This window comes from Pelobates fuscus, chromosome 1 (genome assembly GCF_036172605.1).
Source record: "Pelobates fuscus isolate aPelFus1 chromosome 1, aPelFus1.pri, whole genome shotgun sequence".
NCBI classification, from domain to species: domain Eukaryota; kingdom Metazoa; phylum Chordata; class Amphibia; order Anura; family Pelobatidae; genus Pelobates; species Pelobates fuscus.
In genome coordinates this window covers 481,576,582-481,594,363 of record NC_086317.1, presented here as the reverse complement: position 1 = coordinate 481,594,363, position 17,782 = coordinate 481,576,582, and the positions used below count along the sequence as shown (strand labels likewise).

Sequence of the window (17,782 nt, the reverse complement as noted above, 5' to 3'; positions counted from 1 at the left end):
CATTTGATTGGCTGCAGTCATCATAAACAGGAAGCCCAATAAACTAAACAGAACCAGAGACACTCATTACTATCATTACACATACATATTTTTATTTAAAATGTTACGAGTGTTCCTTTCAATTTAAAACAATTAACGGGAGACATCACTTCTCTGGAATGGACACCAATGAAAAGGAGTAAAACACTGGAGGTCCCCTAGAACTCCATTTTCTTGTAAGTTGAATTAAAGATTTAGTCAAGTTCACTCCAGGCATAGCCACAGCACACATTACAAATAAGGAGGAGAAAAGAATCAATGTTTCATTTCTGCTCTTCTCTACATGGCGACTGGTGGGAGATGCATTTTATGAAACTTTCTAAATTATGTTAGAATGCCAGTCAAATCAAGTAATTTCATCCTTCACCAAGAGCTTAATAGACCCCAAAGGAGATCAACACTATTTCATTTGCTTGTTGTGGTATCCTTATAAATTTGCTACATAAATGTGCGAGATAATGTATATGATCACTCACATACACCTACACTGATCAGCCACAACATTAAAACCACTGACAGGTATAGTGAACAACATTGATTATATTATTACAATGGCATCTGTCAAGGGGTGGGATGTATGAGGGAGCAAGTGAACAGTAAGTTCTTGAATTTCATCTAATGGAAGCAGGAAACATGGGCAAGTGAAGAGATCTGAGTGACTTTGACAAGGGATAAATAGTGATGGCTAGATGACTGGGTCAGAGCATCTTCAAAACAAGTTCTGGGATGCAGTGGCTAGTACCTACCAAAAGTGCAAGGAAGGACAACAAGTCAACCAGGTTTGCCCAAGGCTAGTCTGTCTGAGTACACATAAGAGCTACTGTAGTTCACATCGTTGAAAAACGAAATGCTGACCATGATAGAAAGGTGTCCGAACACAGTGCATCGCAGTTTACTTTGTACTGGGCTGTGTAGCCGCAGGCCGGTTAGAGTGGGCATGATGACCCCTGTCCACTGCCAAAAACACCTTCAATGAGAATGTGAGTGTCAGAACTGGACCATGGAGCAATGGAAGAAGGTTGCCTGGTGAATCACATTTTCTTTTAGGTCAAGTGGATGGATGGGTGCATGTGGTAAAGAGATGGCAGCAGGATGTACTATAAAAAGAAGGTAGACGAGAAGAAACCATTGGTCCCGGCATTCATGTGGATGTTACTTTGACATGCACTATCTACCTAGAGATTGTCGCAGTCCACGTACACACCTTCATGGCAATTGTGTTCTTTGATGGCAGTGCAGGATAATGGATCCTGCCACACAGCAAATATTGTTCAGGAATGGTATGAGGAACATGACAAAGAGGTCAAACTGTTGCCTTGGCCTCCAATTCCCTAGATCTTAATCCAATTCAGTGTCTGTGGGATGTGCAGTAAAAACAAATCCCATCCCTGGAGATCACATCTTGCAACTTTCAGGACTTAAAAGATTTGCTGCTAATGTATTTGTTCCAGGGCACATTTAGAGGTCTTGTGGAGTTCATGCCTCGACACTGCAGAGCTGTTTGGGCAGCAAAATAGGGACCTCCATGATATTAGGTGGATGGTTTTAATATTGTGGCTGTTCAATGCGCATATGCAAGCAAAAAAAATACAAAAAAATATATATATATCTATCTATATCTCTATCTATCACTCAGGTTAGCTTTTATAATTTAAAATGATTGATTAGTCAGACAGATCCAAGCAACGGCCAGCTGTAAAGATCCCAATAAGATACCTGTGGAAACAAACCATTCTCAGATCATGCATGTAGTGGTCCGTGATTTCTCCCAAGGGGTCTTTAATGAGGGGACTGCCATCAACCAGGTTCTCATTCCAAGAATCATCCCATGGCTCAGGGCTTTCCTCCACACACTTCAGGATCTCCTTATCATGTGGGGATGTAATCTGTGCACCATTTTCCCAGTAAACCTTTAAGGAAGACCAGAAATAAATTGTGGATATATAATTCTACGTATCAGTTACATAATAAAGCAATAAAAAGAAAAAGATTAGACTTAAGTGCAACGTTGAAAATGTGTTTTGTCCAATTTAATTTTTTTATAAATTTCGTAAAAATTGCATCCAATAAACTTGGTTTGTTTCTTTAATTTGATGTTTAAAGAATTGTATTAATAATGATCCTTCAGCTGTTTAGAAGTCTTAATTTGGTAACCTCAAAGAAACACTAAAGTATTAGGAATACAAACATGCATTCCTAACGCTATAGTGTTCCTCTACTTATTTACGTGTCTACCCTTCCCCTCCTGCGACGAGGGTTTGAAAGGTTTGTTTTACTTACCTCTCTTCCCTCACTGCAGCTGCTCTGCCTCCATGGCAGCGAACAGCGAGATTACCTATCTCAGCCAACCTAATGCTTTGCAAGGCAAACAGAGAGCCTATTCTTACTCTTATAACAGGTAAGTGCCTCTAGTGGCTGTTTACTGAGAATGTCAGCTCAAGAGCTGAGTGTGTCAGCATTAGCTCTGAATGAATTAAGCTCTCCATAGTGGAGCTGGGGAACAAGAAGTCAAACTGTTGCAAAAAGAGAAGCTACCAGGTAAGGTACTTAATGGCAACCCTACCGCGTGCAATAACCCAGGGCTTCTGCAAATCATTTATGCAGTTTGTGATGTTTTACATAAAAAAGATTGGTAACCAATCATATGTAATCACAACATATAATTGTGAATCTGGAATTTCAATACCATGTCCAGACAGAAGGATTAAGATCCCACGGGGTAGTGAGGCAGGTTACCAGTTTCACACCTTCATTCTTCACATAGGGATGGTTAATGTGGCCATGCACATTCATGGCCCCGGTCAAATCCCTAGGCAGCTGCTTGGGTTCCCCTTATGGTTAATCCTGCTCTGTGTCAGATTATACCTATCTGGATACTAGCCACCTCCCTGCTTACCTTGTACCCATTGTCTTCCTTGCGGTTGTGAGATGCTGTAATCATTATTCCAGCGGCAGCTTTGAGCTTCTTTACAGCATACGGCTAGAAACACAAACACACGTTAATACAGATTTCCACGTCTGAATATTTATAGCTGGCAGACAGCATTCAAACTCACTACAGATTTCAAGAGACTGTCAAACTCCATCAGACTAAACACAAGATTTGAACAATTGACATCCAACTCTGTATTACACTGAGAGTCCCTGGAAAGTCATTTACAATAATACTTATAATGAACTAAACTGAGAATTAATGAAGCTAGGAACGGTTTAGCTCTCCCCAAACTCCTGGATTTAAGGCTTTTAGATGATCATCAGACAGTAATAATATCAAACCATACGCTGAACTGTCCTGACTTACCACAAATGGAGTTGGGACATATCTGGAAAAGAGGAATACCGGAACCCCTTTGCTCACAAGTACAGCGGCAGTAAGTTTAGCAAGTCTAAAACATAAAAAAAAACAAGAGAGGTCAGTGAGCGGACAGGCAACGTACACTAGCACTTACCCCGTATCCCTCCCTCCTCATCCCCCCCGTTATGTCAGACTGTTTTGTTAAAGTGTGACAGAGACAGGATCTCTCGCCAGCACCCAAAACTGGTGGATTTTTCATCCCTCTACAGCAGCACTGATAGCGCTAAAATATCCTTGGACAGGATGTATTGTGGTGGAATCTCGGTAAAAATAAATTTAGTAGGCCGAGATTACCACGTGGCATGTGTACGTGCATATGCTGACGTATCGATCAGTTGGTTGCACGAGGCAAGATACGATCAGTAGTGTACGGAGCATGTGCAAGAATACAGGATGTAGTATTCCCCCTCCTCCATTGTGCTGGACAAGCCATGCGGTCAAGCAGGAAGTTAATTCTTATTTGTATTGATTGGTTAAGAGAATGTGCGGGTGGAGCTTAATATGGGAGGAGTTATGTGCCTATATAAGGAGCCTGCACTATTGTCCGGGGCTCAGAACTTGCTGTATTTTGGTGACGTTAGTCCCTCTGAGTCCCGATCAGTGATCCAATAAAGAATCTCTTCCTTCCTGAAGAAACCTGTGTCCATCTCTCTGTGCTTGGCTTCCGTCAGTTTCTCCGGTATCATTTGGTGCATTGGCCGGGAAGCTCATCGTTCAACGGTAGCTGAGAGGCAGAGGCGTGAGACGGTCTATCTTTGCCCACGTTCTCTACGGCTGCACCCCTGAACTTCTGCGTGGACCTCCCTTCGTCTCGGCGCCACTGGTCTGTTGTCCAGGAGATCATCGGCCTCTACGTGAGAAGTGCTGGGGTGTCCCCGTCGATGAGTGTGAACTCAGGTTCAGGAACGAGGAGGTAAGACAACTGCTGTTTTAGACGGCAGGACCCACTAGGGGTATACCGATTGTGCGGTAGGCCCAAAGGGGTTTGAATCTGTGTATCTGCCCCCTCTGTCGGAGGGAAGGAGCGAAGGCGCACCGCTCGATCGAACGCTCTTTAGTCAGACCGTTTGATTTTGTTAGTCAGGCGGGGCTCTGGTGTAAATAGCCCTAGCCGGACACCGGTGTCTTGTCTAGACTAGCGTTCTAGGGTGTATATTTTGTTCGCTAGGTCGGAGGGACCGGGAGACTAAGCGGCGTCTGTGTAAATTCGGTTCGCTAGCTCTCATCCTATCTGGGCTAAGTGGGAAGGCGTGTAAATTTGGAACCCACTAGACTTTTGATAGTGCGACTAAGAGGCGTCTGTGTAAATTCGGTCCTCTAGCTCGCTATATATGGTGATTGGGCAGTGTGGCTAACCAAAACGTATGTAGATTGTTTTTAGGTAGTCCATCAAGGTACTGGCCAATAGTTTAGTTGGGAATTGTAAATGTGTTAAAGATTGTTTAGTAAAGTGTATATCTTGTTAGATAGCGCGAGCTCAGCCGTCTAGCGAGAGTGTTAATAGTGTGTTGCTGTATTATAGTGCACGGTACCATAACCCTGTATATTTACTGACACTGTATATAAGTACTAATCATTGTCGTCCATTGCATGTTTAACACCATAACCACTAATAATTGTATTGTGACCTTAACTTGTGCTTTGACCTATGCTAACCGTACTGTAACCGCTATTTGTAAAAGACGATGTTACTGGGGTGTGTTATAGACGGGTAATTCGTATATAGAGAATTATAGCGTGGGTGACTGTATAGTTACGCCAAAGGGCATGATATTGATTATCTAGTGACTGGTGTAACAGCTGTGTGTGTACGGGAATTCCCTGAGTGTTTATTGTGTTATTGTGTACGTTTCACTTGGTAACCGTACCATGTGGTGCTGTTGCCAGAGGAAACGGGTGTGACTGTTGAATAGTACGCGTGTATAGTATTCGTTGTCGACGACGTTCCATTGTTAAGTATGGGTGCATCGCAGTCAACAATTCCGGATCCCTTAGGTTGTATGGTGAAGAATTTTAAAAAGGGATTCAAGACATGTGATTTTGGGGTTAAAATGTCTCCTGTACGTTTGGTCACTTTGTGTACTAGGGAGTGGCCTACTTTGGTTGCGGCATGGCCGCCACGTGGCAGTTTGGATCCAACTCTGGTACAGCGCTTACACGTGGCTGTATCGGGTAGGCCTGAACTTTACGGCCAGTTTCCTTATATTGATTGTTGGAGACAGGCCGTAAATGACTCGCCAAAATGGCTCCAGACATGCCACGAGGAGCAGTGTCGCCTCATGGTAGCTAGGACTTGTTCGTCCACTAGGACTGGTGTTAGGCCCATTTTGGACACGCCCCCTGAGTCCGAGATCCCTTTGCCGCCCCCTTACTTTCCGTTAAGAGGAAGTGACGCAAATGCAGGAAGTCCTGCAACCCTCCCCTCATTACCCCCATCCACTTCCGCTTCCTCCTCCAGTACAGGATCCACCCCCCCTCGTACTAAATCTCCCCTTCCGGAATCAGAACCAACCCCCATTAAAAACGAATATCCTGATTTGGCGCCACTTCAGACTTCCGGTCAAGCTTCATCTAGCTCGGCTCGAAGGGTTTTATTTACAACCTTTTCCCAAAACCAAGCTCCCACATCCCCATACCCTATTTCTCCCCGACTGGAACCTATGACTGACGCCCCTCCACGTAGCCCCATACAGACCCGACAGTTGACCGGTGCCCAACAATTAAAACACTATCAGATGCCTCTTCGTCTGAATCCTGGGTCAGCCTATATCGATGCCGCAGGCCAAATGGCACATGCTGACCCAGTCTTTGTATATGTCCCATTCACGACAACCGATCTCTTAAATTGGAAGACCCACAATTCCTCGTATACTGAGAAACCACAAGCTATGACTGATCTGTTCACCTCAATAGTACAGACACATAACCCGACATGGGCTGATTGCCAGCAGTTATTAATGACTTTATTCAACAATGAGGAAAGGACAAGGATTAACCAAGCGGCCATTAAAGCACTAGAGGATAAAGCCCGTACTTTAAACCAAGCCAATCCATCAGCATGGGCCGCAACACATTATCCCAACACCGATCCCGATTGGAATGTAAATGGTGCTGATATGGTTCAACTCAGAGCCTATAGAGACGCTATAATTGCTGGCATGAAAGCCGGAGGAAAGAAAGCTATTAACATGTCGAAGACAGTTGAGGTGATTCAGAAAAGTGATGAAGCGCCCAGTGTCTTTTATGACCGATTATTGGAGGCATACCGTTTGTATACCCACTTTAATCCGGAAGACGCAGATAATTCCCGAATGGTGAACTCCGCCTTTGTCAGCCAAGCTTACGGAGATATTAAGCGCAAGCTACAGAAGTTAGAAGGGTTTGCAGGTATGTCTATCACCCAACTAATGGAGGTAGCGAATAAGGTTTATATGAATAGGGAAACAGAAAGTAAGAAAGAGGAAGAGCGCAAGATGCGTAAAAAGGCTGATATGCTAGCGGTAGCGATCGCAGGCGTAGATAGACGGGGCCCAGATAGAGGCGATAGTAGATGGAATGAGGAACCTCTAAGTAGAAATCAGTGTGCATACTGTAGGGAAGAAGGGCATTGGAGAAATGAGTGTCCTCGAAGAGAACAGTGTGAGAGAGACAGACCTAGGACAGGTTACGGAAACTTTAGAGGCAGAGCGAGAGGTAGAGGAGGCCCCGGAGGGAGTAATGGTAACAGAGGGAGTAATGGGAACAGAGGAAGTGTTAGGGAAGACAGGTATATTCCAGCAGCGCAAAGGTCCCGCGATAGAGAAGGTAGGGACTTTGTAGGATTGGCTGACACGGTCATGGAGGACTATTGATACCGACCGGGCTCCATCCCCCTTGGTCGAGCGGAGCCTATGGTCGATGTATCAATAGGGGGAAAAAGGAGTGCGTTCATGATCGACACTGGTGCTGAACATTCAGTGGTGACTAATCTAGTTGCTCCTGCATCTGGAAGGACTATTACTGTGATAGGAGCAACTGGAAGAAGTGCTGAAAAACCGGTTCTTAAAAGTCGACTCTGTACATTGGGAGGCCACGTAGTAAAACATCAATTCCTTTATATGCCTGAATGCCCAGTCCAATTGCTGGGACGTGATATGCTATCAAAATTACAAGCGCAGATTACGTTCCTACCAAATGGAACAACATCCTTAAAGTTTAATGGACCTTCAGGTATCATGACATTATCCGTACCAAAGGAAGAAGAGTGGCGACTTTATACAGCGTTGACTAGCCAAAACCCTAGGAGTGATGAGACATTATTTAACATACCAGGAGTTTGGGCAGAGAACAACCCACCAGGACTGGCCCGCAATATTCCACCTATAAAAATTGAACTAAAACTTGGGGTTTATCCAGTGAGCCTAAGACAATACCACATCCCGCAGAAGGCTAAGAAGAACATCCAATCCTATCTGGATAAGTTCATACGGTATGGTATCCTAAAATTCTGTACTTCCCCCTGGAACACCCCATTGCTGCCTGTTCAAAAGCCCGGTACAGATGAGTATCGACCTGTGCAGGACTTGAGAGCAGTCAATGATGCGGTTGTTAGTATACATCCAGTTGTACCCAATCCATATAACCTGCTTGCTTTAATTCCGGGCGGGGCTACCTACTTTACAGTCTTAGATCTCAAAGATGCCTTCTTTTGCCTCCGAATTGCCGCAGAAAGTCAATGTATTTTCGCTTTCCAATGGGAGAACGCTGTAACGGGCTCAAAACGCCAAATAACAACAAATACAGGGTGCGCTGGATAAAATAAACGAAAACGATAACACAAAAAGGAAAGTCTCTATAGGTACAGTGTAGACCTTGAGTAAATGTTCTTCTGTTCTCGCTTTGGAATCGCAGTGGTTGGATATGAAACACAAAAGCAGAGAAGGGGGGGACCAATAGTGCAAAACCGTATGGTAGAGAGGATCACGAACAACACAGACGTAGAGAAATGCCAACTTACAATTTTTAGAGCTAAGCCCAGCTCTAGGTAAAACAGCTTACAGTGGTATTTGATACTCCCCACATGTAGGATATAACTGGGCAATTGGAGTCTCCACACGATTCTTTAAAACTTCTGAGACAGACGTCAGCATATAAAATATATAAAAGAAAAAAACCCAATGGTGCAATAACTTAGGTAGTACTGCAACAACAGACAACACAGAGGTCCTAAGAGTGCCAACTTACAATTTAGAGAGCTATAACCAGCTCTGAGTAAAACAGCATACAGTGGTATTTAAACTCCCCACGTGTAGGATATTCCTCTAGTGATGCTTGTAGTGCCGGTCTTATGAAAAATAAAATCACAAGAGAGGGCCCATAGTGTTTTCCTTATGTAAAAATGACAAAGTGATAAAAAGAAACGTACTTACAGTGTTCAGAGCAGCCACACTGCTCTATGAACCAAGCGTAGGTGGAATAATCCCCACCAGGGATTTCTTTTGCAGTACTGGATCTTGTTAAAAATGATGATAAAAAGATCAGCCAGGATAAAACAGCAGCATATAAAGTAAATGAACTAACCCAAAGTAAAAGGTAGTAACAAAATACTTTAATATAAAACAGAGTAAAAATACACAACGCGTTTCGCCAAACAGTAGGCTTTTTCAAGTGTAGAATAAATAATCCTGGCTATTCACATTATATAGGCAGCTAATTTGCAATGAATTTCAAAGATTGGCGCCAAAATGGCATCATTACCATGTGACTGCAGTCACATGACTTTCAGTTATACATATGATAGGTGGACATATTAAAATAGTGAAAAAGAAATCGTTTTTATATTTTAATAGTATAGGGTAGTACTAAACCCACATATGACCTGAGGGGTATAAAAAGAAATAGACTTTTATGTGAGGGAGGGAAGAAATTAGGTTGTGAAATGAAAGGTTAAAGGTCGCGAGGGCGTGGCCGTTTTTAAACCAAAAAGGTGGGCGGGGTCGGCATAATGCTGTGTGTATTCGCTGGGAATGCAGGGAAATGTAGTCCTGGTCACATGACATTGGTTTACACATATAATAGGTGGACAAGTTAAAACAGTAAAAAATAATCGTTTTTATATTTTAATAGTATAGGGTAGTACTAAGCCCCCATATGACCTGAGGGGTATAAAAAGAAATAGGCTTTTATGTGAGGGAGGGAAGAAATTAGGTTGTGAAATGAAAGGTTAAAGGTCGCAAGGGCGTGGCCCTGGGACCATCTTAGTAGAGTGGAGTGTAAATAGAAGGCGGCCATATTGTTGAAGGGCAAAAGGGGTGAAATGTAAGGGTGGGCACTATATTTAAAGGGCAAAGGGGTGGAATGTAATTATGGTTGGGGGAGAACATACAGAATATTAAAACATTAAAAAACAGTGACAATATAATACAATTTTATGTGCAAATAAAAAAAAAAAAAAAAAAAAGTTAAAAAAAGAGGAAAATAAAGTTGCAGATTGTATATGGGTAAATATTACTAATAAAGGTTACAATGTATTTTGCTACTATTAAAAGAATAATCCTAATAACCATATTAATTAAAAGTGAATATAAATTATTATGAAACAATACAAAGAATTACAAAAAATTAAAAAGGTCAAATTCTGCATTTAAGCCATCTGGGGTTAGTGTCTTAAGATTAAAAACCCATTCCATTTCGGCTTTTCCCAGAATATTTCTTATATCACCGCCTCGCCATGGAATATTGCATATTTGAATAGGGGTGAATTTAAGAACGTTGGGGTTTTTTTGGTGGTGTGTCAGAAAATGCTTGGACACTGTGTGATTTTCAAATCCATTTTTGATGTTTCGACAGTGTTCTGATATCCTAATTTTTAGGCACCTTGACGTCATGCCTACATATTGGAGGCCACAAGGGCACTCCAGTAGGTATATAACATTTTTCGTACAACACGTAATGAACTGTTTGATATTATAACTTTTGTTGGTAATATTGGATTTAAATGTTGTGGTTTTATTTGGGACTGACGTTTGGGTAGTTTTACAAACAATACATTTTCTGCATTTAAAAAAACCTTTGATGTTAGACAAGGTGGATAATTTTTTTGATGGTTTGGTCTTTGTAAAATTTTTTGTTAAAAGCGTTTTAAAATTAGGGGCACCTCTAAAAATGATATTAGCTTTTTCAGGGATCATTTTATTGAGAACAGGGTCTTCAGATAAAATGTGCCAATGTTTGTGGATAGTTTTCCTTATGTCTTTGTTCTTGTTATTATAGTCAAAAATGATGGGTAGGGAAGGGGTAGTGGTGGAGTTTTTATTTTTGTATTTTAGCAGACTACTCCTTTCACCAGACTTGATTTTAGTGATAATGGTTTCAAGTTTTTCTTCTGAATAATGTTTGTCTAAAAATTTGTTTTTTAAAATGTTGCTTTGTTCGTTAAAATCTTCGTTAAGTGTGCAGTTTCTTTTGAGTCTTAGAAACTGGCTTTTTGGAGCGCTATCTAGCCAGGGAGTGTAATGACAACTGTTTTGATCGATGACTGTGTTTGTACACACTTTTTTAAAAAAAGTTTTCGTGTTTAATTTACCATCTTTAATAAAAATGTTTAGATCTAAAAAGCTGATTTCTTCTTTACTAAATTCTGTGGTTAAAACAATGCCTTTGTCATTATTGCTTAAGTGATTTAAAAAGAGTTTTAAGGAGTTTTCAGTACCTTTCCAAATAAAAAATAAATCATCGATGTAACGGAAATATGAGACCAGGTTTGCCCTCCAATCATGGTTACCCCAGACTGCTTCAGTTTCCCAGTCTGCCATGAATAGATTAGCGTAGCTGGGGGCAAACCTGGTCCCCATAGCCGTGCCTCTTTTTTGAATATAAAAAGAATCTAAAAACCAAAAAAAATTGTTTTTTAAAATGATATTAATACCTTCTATGATGAAGTCAATTTGGGGTTGTGGTATTCTCTTTTCGGCTTCAAGTATTGTTGTGACTGCTTTGCAACCTTTGTCGTGGGGGATAATTGTATAGAGTGATGTAACGTCGCAAGTCACTAAAATGTAGTCATTGTGCCATGTAAAATCTTTAAAAAAGAGGAGAAGGGACATAGTATCTTTGAGGTAGGATTTCATATTTTTTACAGATGGTTGGAGTAAAATGTCAATGTATTCCGATAGGTTTGATAAAATAGAGTTGATGCCAGAAACAATGGGGCGGCCTGGGGGGTTGGTTTCATTTTTGTGGATTTTTGGAAGAAAATAAATTACTGGGATTTTAGGGTGTGATTTATTGAGGTAGTTAAATTCTTTTTTGTTTAAAATGTTGGAGTTACTCCCTTTCAGTAAGTAATTATATAAAGTGGCTTGGATTTGAGGGCTGGGGTCTGTTTTTAGCTTCTCATATACATTAGTGTCGTTTAGTTGTTTGTGGGCCTCTTCTATATACATTTCTTTTGAGAGGATTACAAGGCCGCCTCCCTTGTCCGCTGGTTTAATAACGATATTTTCGTCTAATTGTAATTCTTTAAGTGCTTTTAGTTCTTGGGGGTTTAAGTTAAGTTTGTCTGACTTTTTTTTCTTAATTTTATCAAGGTCTTTTAAAACAAGTTTTTCAAAAACCTCTAAAGGTCCGGACTTGCAATTTGATGGATAAAATTTAGATTGTGGTTTAAGGTGGGTATTGATGATGTTAAGGGTGGTGGTGGGTTGGGTAGGGGTGGTAGGAAGGGACGTAGTTTCATTTCCCATAAAAAATCTTTTTAAAGTGGCTTTTCTTACGAATTTGTTTACGTCCAAGAATGCTTGGAAGGGTTTAAATGATGTAGTGGGTGCAAATTTTAAGCCTTTACTGAGAACGGCTATTTGGGTGGATGTGAGTGTTTGTTGGGACAAATTAAAAATACCCCTTTCTTTAATGGGTTTTTGATTTTCTATTCTATTAGCCTTTCTCTCTTGCTCCCTTCTGCCACTTCTCCTTCCTCTAATGAATAACTTCTTTTTCTTACTCGTGATGCTTGGAATGATAGTGGGTGAGACTGTGTGTTGGATCTGATTTCTAAAAAATTATCCTCCGTGTCTATTTCAGAATCTACTGATAGGAGTTGATATCTGTTATGGTTAGTGATGGGGGATTTTGGTTGGTCTGTGTAGCCATAGTTTCTATGTGCAAATCTAGATCTTTGAGGTCTGGGGGAGACATCCTTATATGTATTTGAAGTGTCATTTCTATAAGAGCTATAGTGGTTGTGATTGTAGTGGTTTTTGTGGTGGTGGTAACGAGGTGAGTGCGTGGACTCCCTTTGGGAGGTGTAGTGATAGGTTCTGGGATGTTTTTTGAGTAAGGGCTGGGGTATTGGTGGTATATATGATCTTACTGTGTTGTCATAATGTACGTTTGAATGTTGGTGAGGTCTATATGTGTGGTCTGATGTGTATTTCAATGCTTGGTGTTTAGGTGGGTGTTCATAGTTAGACTAACGCGAAGTGTGAGCCTTTTTCTGATGTATAGGTGGACTACTTTTATTAAAGTTTAGAGATCCTGAATTGTATTTTGTGTATTGATGGTAAGTCCTGATTTGGTTGTTTGCATAATCGTGTTTGTCTCTAACATATTTTTTCACTTTTATGTGTTTTGTATCCATTTCTATTTTTTCTATTTTATTTTGGATTAAAATGGAGTTTTGTTTGAACACTGGTGTGTCTATGAATGGGGATAGTTGTTCTTTTAAGTCATTAATTTCTTTGTCTAAGACGGACAATTTCTTACTTTTTTTTATCACTAATGTGTCCATAAGGCCAAAAGTACATGTTTCAAGTTTGTTAAACCATTCATTCATAAATTCTTCATCCTCTTGGTCTGAGGAGGGAAGTTTGAATAATCTTAGTCCTCTAGGGGTAATACCTTCATCTATATATTTTTTGAGAGTAGCGATTTCCCATTTTAATTTAATTTCGCTTGTTAATGCTCTTTCTAGTTTGATAAACAGTTCTTGTTGGCTAAAACTAGGGGGTCTTGGGATGATGGGACTATGGTCACCATTATTGAAAGCTTCATTTATATTGATGGTATAATTACTTCTATAGTCGAAGATAGACATATTAATTGTGATCTGAAGGGAAGCAGCTGGAACCCGGAGGGGAAAGGTAACTGTAGTGAGAAAAGGTGGGAGGGGAACAGCGCTACAGTACTGATCACAAGGGGGAAAAAAAAGCTGCACACCTGAAAGGAAGGGCTACCCTCAAACCCTTCAGAAAATGGAGAAAACAAAAAACAACAAATACAGGGTGCGCTGGATAAAATAAACGAAAACGATAACACAAAAAGGAAAGTCTCTATAGGTACAGTGTAGACCTTGAGTAAATGTTCTTCTGTTCTCGCTTTGGAATCGCAGTGGTTGGATATGAAACACAAAAGCAGAGAAGGGGGGGACCAATAGTGCAAAACCGTATGGTAGAGAGGATCACGAACAACACAGACGTAGAGAAATGCCAACTTACAATTTTTAGAGCTAAGCCCAGCTCTAGGTAAAACAGCTTACAGTGGTATTTGATACTCCCCACATGTAGGATATAACTGGGCAATTGGAGTCTCCACACGATTCTTTAAAACTTCTGAGACAGACGTCAGCATATAAAATATATAAAAGAAAAAAACCCAATGGTGCAATAACTTAGGTAGTACTGCAACAACAGACAACACAGAGGTCCTAAGAGTGCCAACTTACAATTTAGAGAGCTATAACCAGCTCTGAGTAAAACAGCATACAGTGGTATTTAAACTCCCCACGTGTAGGATATTCCTCTAGTGATGCTTGTAGTGCCGGTCTTATGAAAAATAAAATCACAAGAGAGGGCCCATAGTGTTTTCCTTATGTAAAAATGACAAAGTGATAAAAAGAAACGTACTTACAGTGTTCAGAGCAGCCACACTGCTCTATGAACCAAGCGTAGGTGGAATAATCCCCACCAGGGATTTCTTTTGCAGTACTGGATCTTGTTAAAAATGATGATAAAAAGATCAGCCAGGATAAAACAGCAGCATATAAAGTAAATGAACTAACCCAAAGTAAAAGGTAGTAACAAAATACTTTAATATAAAACAGAGTAAAAATACACAACGCGTTTCGCCAAACAGTAGGCTTTTTCAAGTGTAGAATAAATAATCCTGGCTATTCACATTATATAGGCAGCTAATTTGCAATGAATTTCAAAGATTGGCGCCAAAATGGCATCATTACCATGTGACTGCAGTCACATGACTTTCAGTTATACATATGATAGGTGGACATATTAAAATAGTGAAAAAGAAATCGTTTTTATATTTTAATAGTATAGGGTAGTACTAAACCCACATATGACCTGAGGGGTATAAAAAGAAATAGACTTTTATGTGAGGGAGGGAAGAAATTAGGTTGTGAAATGAAAGGTTAAAGGTCGCGAGGGCGTGGGCGAGACCAAGAGGATGAAGAATTTATGAATGAATGGTTTAACAAACTTGAAACATGTACTTTTGGCCTTATGGACACATTAGTGATAAAAAAAAGTAAGAAATTGTCCGTCTTAGACAAAGAAATTAATGACTTAAAAGAACAACTATCCCCATTCATAGACACACCAGTGTTCAAACAAAACTCCATTTTAATCCAAAATAAAATAGAAAAAATAGAAATGGATACAAAACACATAAAAGTGAAAAAATATGTTAGAGACAAACACGATTATGCAAACAACCAAATCAGGACTTACCATCAAAACACAAAATACAATTCAGGATCTCTAAACTTTAATAAAAGTAGTCCACCTATACATCAGAAAAAGGCTCACACTTCGCGTTACTCTAACTATGAACACCCACCTAATCACCAAGCATTGAAATACACATCAGACCACACATATAGACCTCACCAACATTCAAACGTACATTATGACAACACAGTAAGATCATATATACCACCAATACCCCAGCCCTTACTCAAAAAACATCCCAGAACCTATCACTACACCTCCCAAAGGGAGTCCACGCACTCACCTCGTTACCACCACCACAAAAACCACTACAATCACAACCACTATAGCTCTTATAGAAATGACACTTCAAATACATATAAGGATGTCTCCCCCAGACCTCAAAGATCTAGATTTGCACATAGAAACTATGGCTACACAGACCAACCAAAATCCCCCATCACTAACCATAACAGATATCAACTCCTATCAGTAGATTCTGAAATAGACACGGAGGATAATTTTTTAGAAATCAGATCCAACACACAGTCTCACCCACTATCATTCCAAGCATCACGAGTAAGAAAAAGAAGTTATTCATTAGAGGAAGGAGAAGTGGCAGAAGGGAGCAAGAGAGAAAGGCTAATAGAATAGAAAATCAAAAACCCATTAAAGAAAGGGGTATTTTTAATTTGTCCCAACAAACACTCACATCCACCCAAATAGCCGTTCTCAGTAAAGGCTTAAAATTTGCACCCACTACATCATTTAAACCCTTCCAAGCATTCTTGGACGTAAACAAATTCGTAAGAAAAGCCACTTTAAAAAGATTTTTTATGGGAAATGAAACTACGTCCCTTCCTACCACCCCTACCCAACCCACCACCACCCTTAACATCATCAATACCCACCTTAAACCACAATCTAAATTTTATCCATCAAATTGCAAGTCCGGACCTTTAGAGGTTTTTGAAAAACTTGTTTTAAAAGACCTTGATAAAATTAAGAAAAAAAAGTCAGACAAACTTAACTTAAACCCCCAAGAACTAAAAGCACTTAAAGAATTACAATTAGACGAAAATATCGTTATTAAACCAGCGGACAAGGGAGGCGGCCTTGTAATCCTCTCAAAAGAAATGTATATAGAAGAGGCCCACAAACAACTAAACGACACTAATGTATATGAGAAGCTAAAAACAGACCCCAGCCCTCAAATCCAAGCCACTTTATATAATTACTTACTGAAAGGGAGTAACTCCAACATTTTAAACAAAAAAGAATTTAACTACCTCAATAAATCACACCCTAAAATCCCAGTAATTTATTTTCTTCCAAAAATCCACAAAAATGAAACCAACCCCCCAGGCCGCCCCATTGTTTCTGGCATCAACTCTATTTTATCAAACCTATCGGAATACATTGACATTTTACTCCAACCATCTGTAAAAAATATGAAATCCTACCTCAAAGATACTATGTCCCTTCTCCTCTTTTTTAAAGATTTTACATGGCACAATGACTACATTTTAGTGACTTGCGACGTTACATCACTCTATACAATTATCCCCCACGACAAAGGTTGCAAAGCAGTCACAACAATACTTGAAGCCGAAAAGAGAATACCACAACCCCAAATTGACTTCATCATAGAAGGTATTAATATCATTTTAAAAAACAATTTTTTTTGGTTTTTAGATTCTTTTTATATTCAAAAAAGAGGCACGGCTATGGGGACCAGGTTTGCCCCCAGCTACGCTAATCTATTCATGGCAGACTGGGAAACTGAAGCAGTCTGGGGTAACCATGATTGGAGGGCAAACCTGGTCTCATATTTCCGTTACATCGATGATTTATTTTTTATTTGGAAAGGTACTGAAAACTCCTTAAAACTCTTTTTAAATCACTTAAGCAATAATGACAAAGGCATTGTTTTAACCACAGAATTTAGTAAAGAAGAAATCAGCTTTTTAGATCTAAACATTTTTATTAAAGATGGTAAATTAAACACGAAAACTTTTTTTAAAAAAGTGTGTACAAACACAGTCATCGATCAAAACAGTTGTCATTACACTCCCTGGCTAGATAGCGCTCCAAAAAGCCAGTTTCTAAGACTCAAAAGAAACTGCACACTTAACGAAGATTTTAACGAACAAAGCAACATTTTAAAAAACAAATTTTTAGACAAACATTATTCAGAAGAAAAACTTGAAACCATTATCACTAAAATCAAGTCTGGTGAAAGGAGTAGTCTGCTAAAATACAAAAATAAAAACTCCACCACTACCCCTTCCCTACCCATCATTTTTGACTATAATAACAAGAACAAAGACATAAGGAAAACTATCCACAAACATTGGCACATTTTATCTGAAGACCCTGTTCTCAATAAAATGATCCCTGAAAAACCTAATATCATTTTTAGAGGTGCCCCTAATTTTAAAACGCTTTTAACAAAAAATTTTACAAAGACCAAACCATCAAAAAAATTATCCACCTTGTCTAACATCAAAGGTTTTTTTAAATGCAGAAAATGTATTGTTTGTAAAACTACCCAAACGTCAGTCCCAAATAAAACCACAACATTTAAATCCAATATTACCAACAAAAGTTATAATATCAAACAGTTCATTACGTGTTGTACGAAAAATGTTATATACCTACTGGAGTGCCCTTGTGGCCTCCAATATGT

At 39.7% G+C, this 17,782-nt stretch overlaps 1 protein-coding gene across 1 annotated transcript in view; it reads right to left on the bottom strand.

Annotated features, from left to right (window-relative positions):
• PGM2L1 (phosphoglucomutase 2 like 1) overlaps positions 1-17,782 on the bottom strand; it is a 75,064-nt gene that overhangs the window by 16,153 nt on the left and 41,129 nt on the right. Inside the window, exons 4-6 of the mRNA XM_063432347.1 lie at positions 3,341-3,425; positions 2,936-3,019; positions 1,756-1,949 (exon numbers count right to left, since the gene is read on the bottom strand). Of these exons, the coding sequence (XP_063288417.1) occupies positions 1,756-1,949; positions 2,936-3,019; positions 3,341-3,425 (363 nt within the window). The remainder of the gene's footprint in view (positions 1-1,755; positions 1,950-2,935; positions 3,020-3,340; positions 3,426-17,782) is intronic.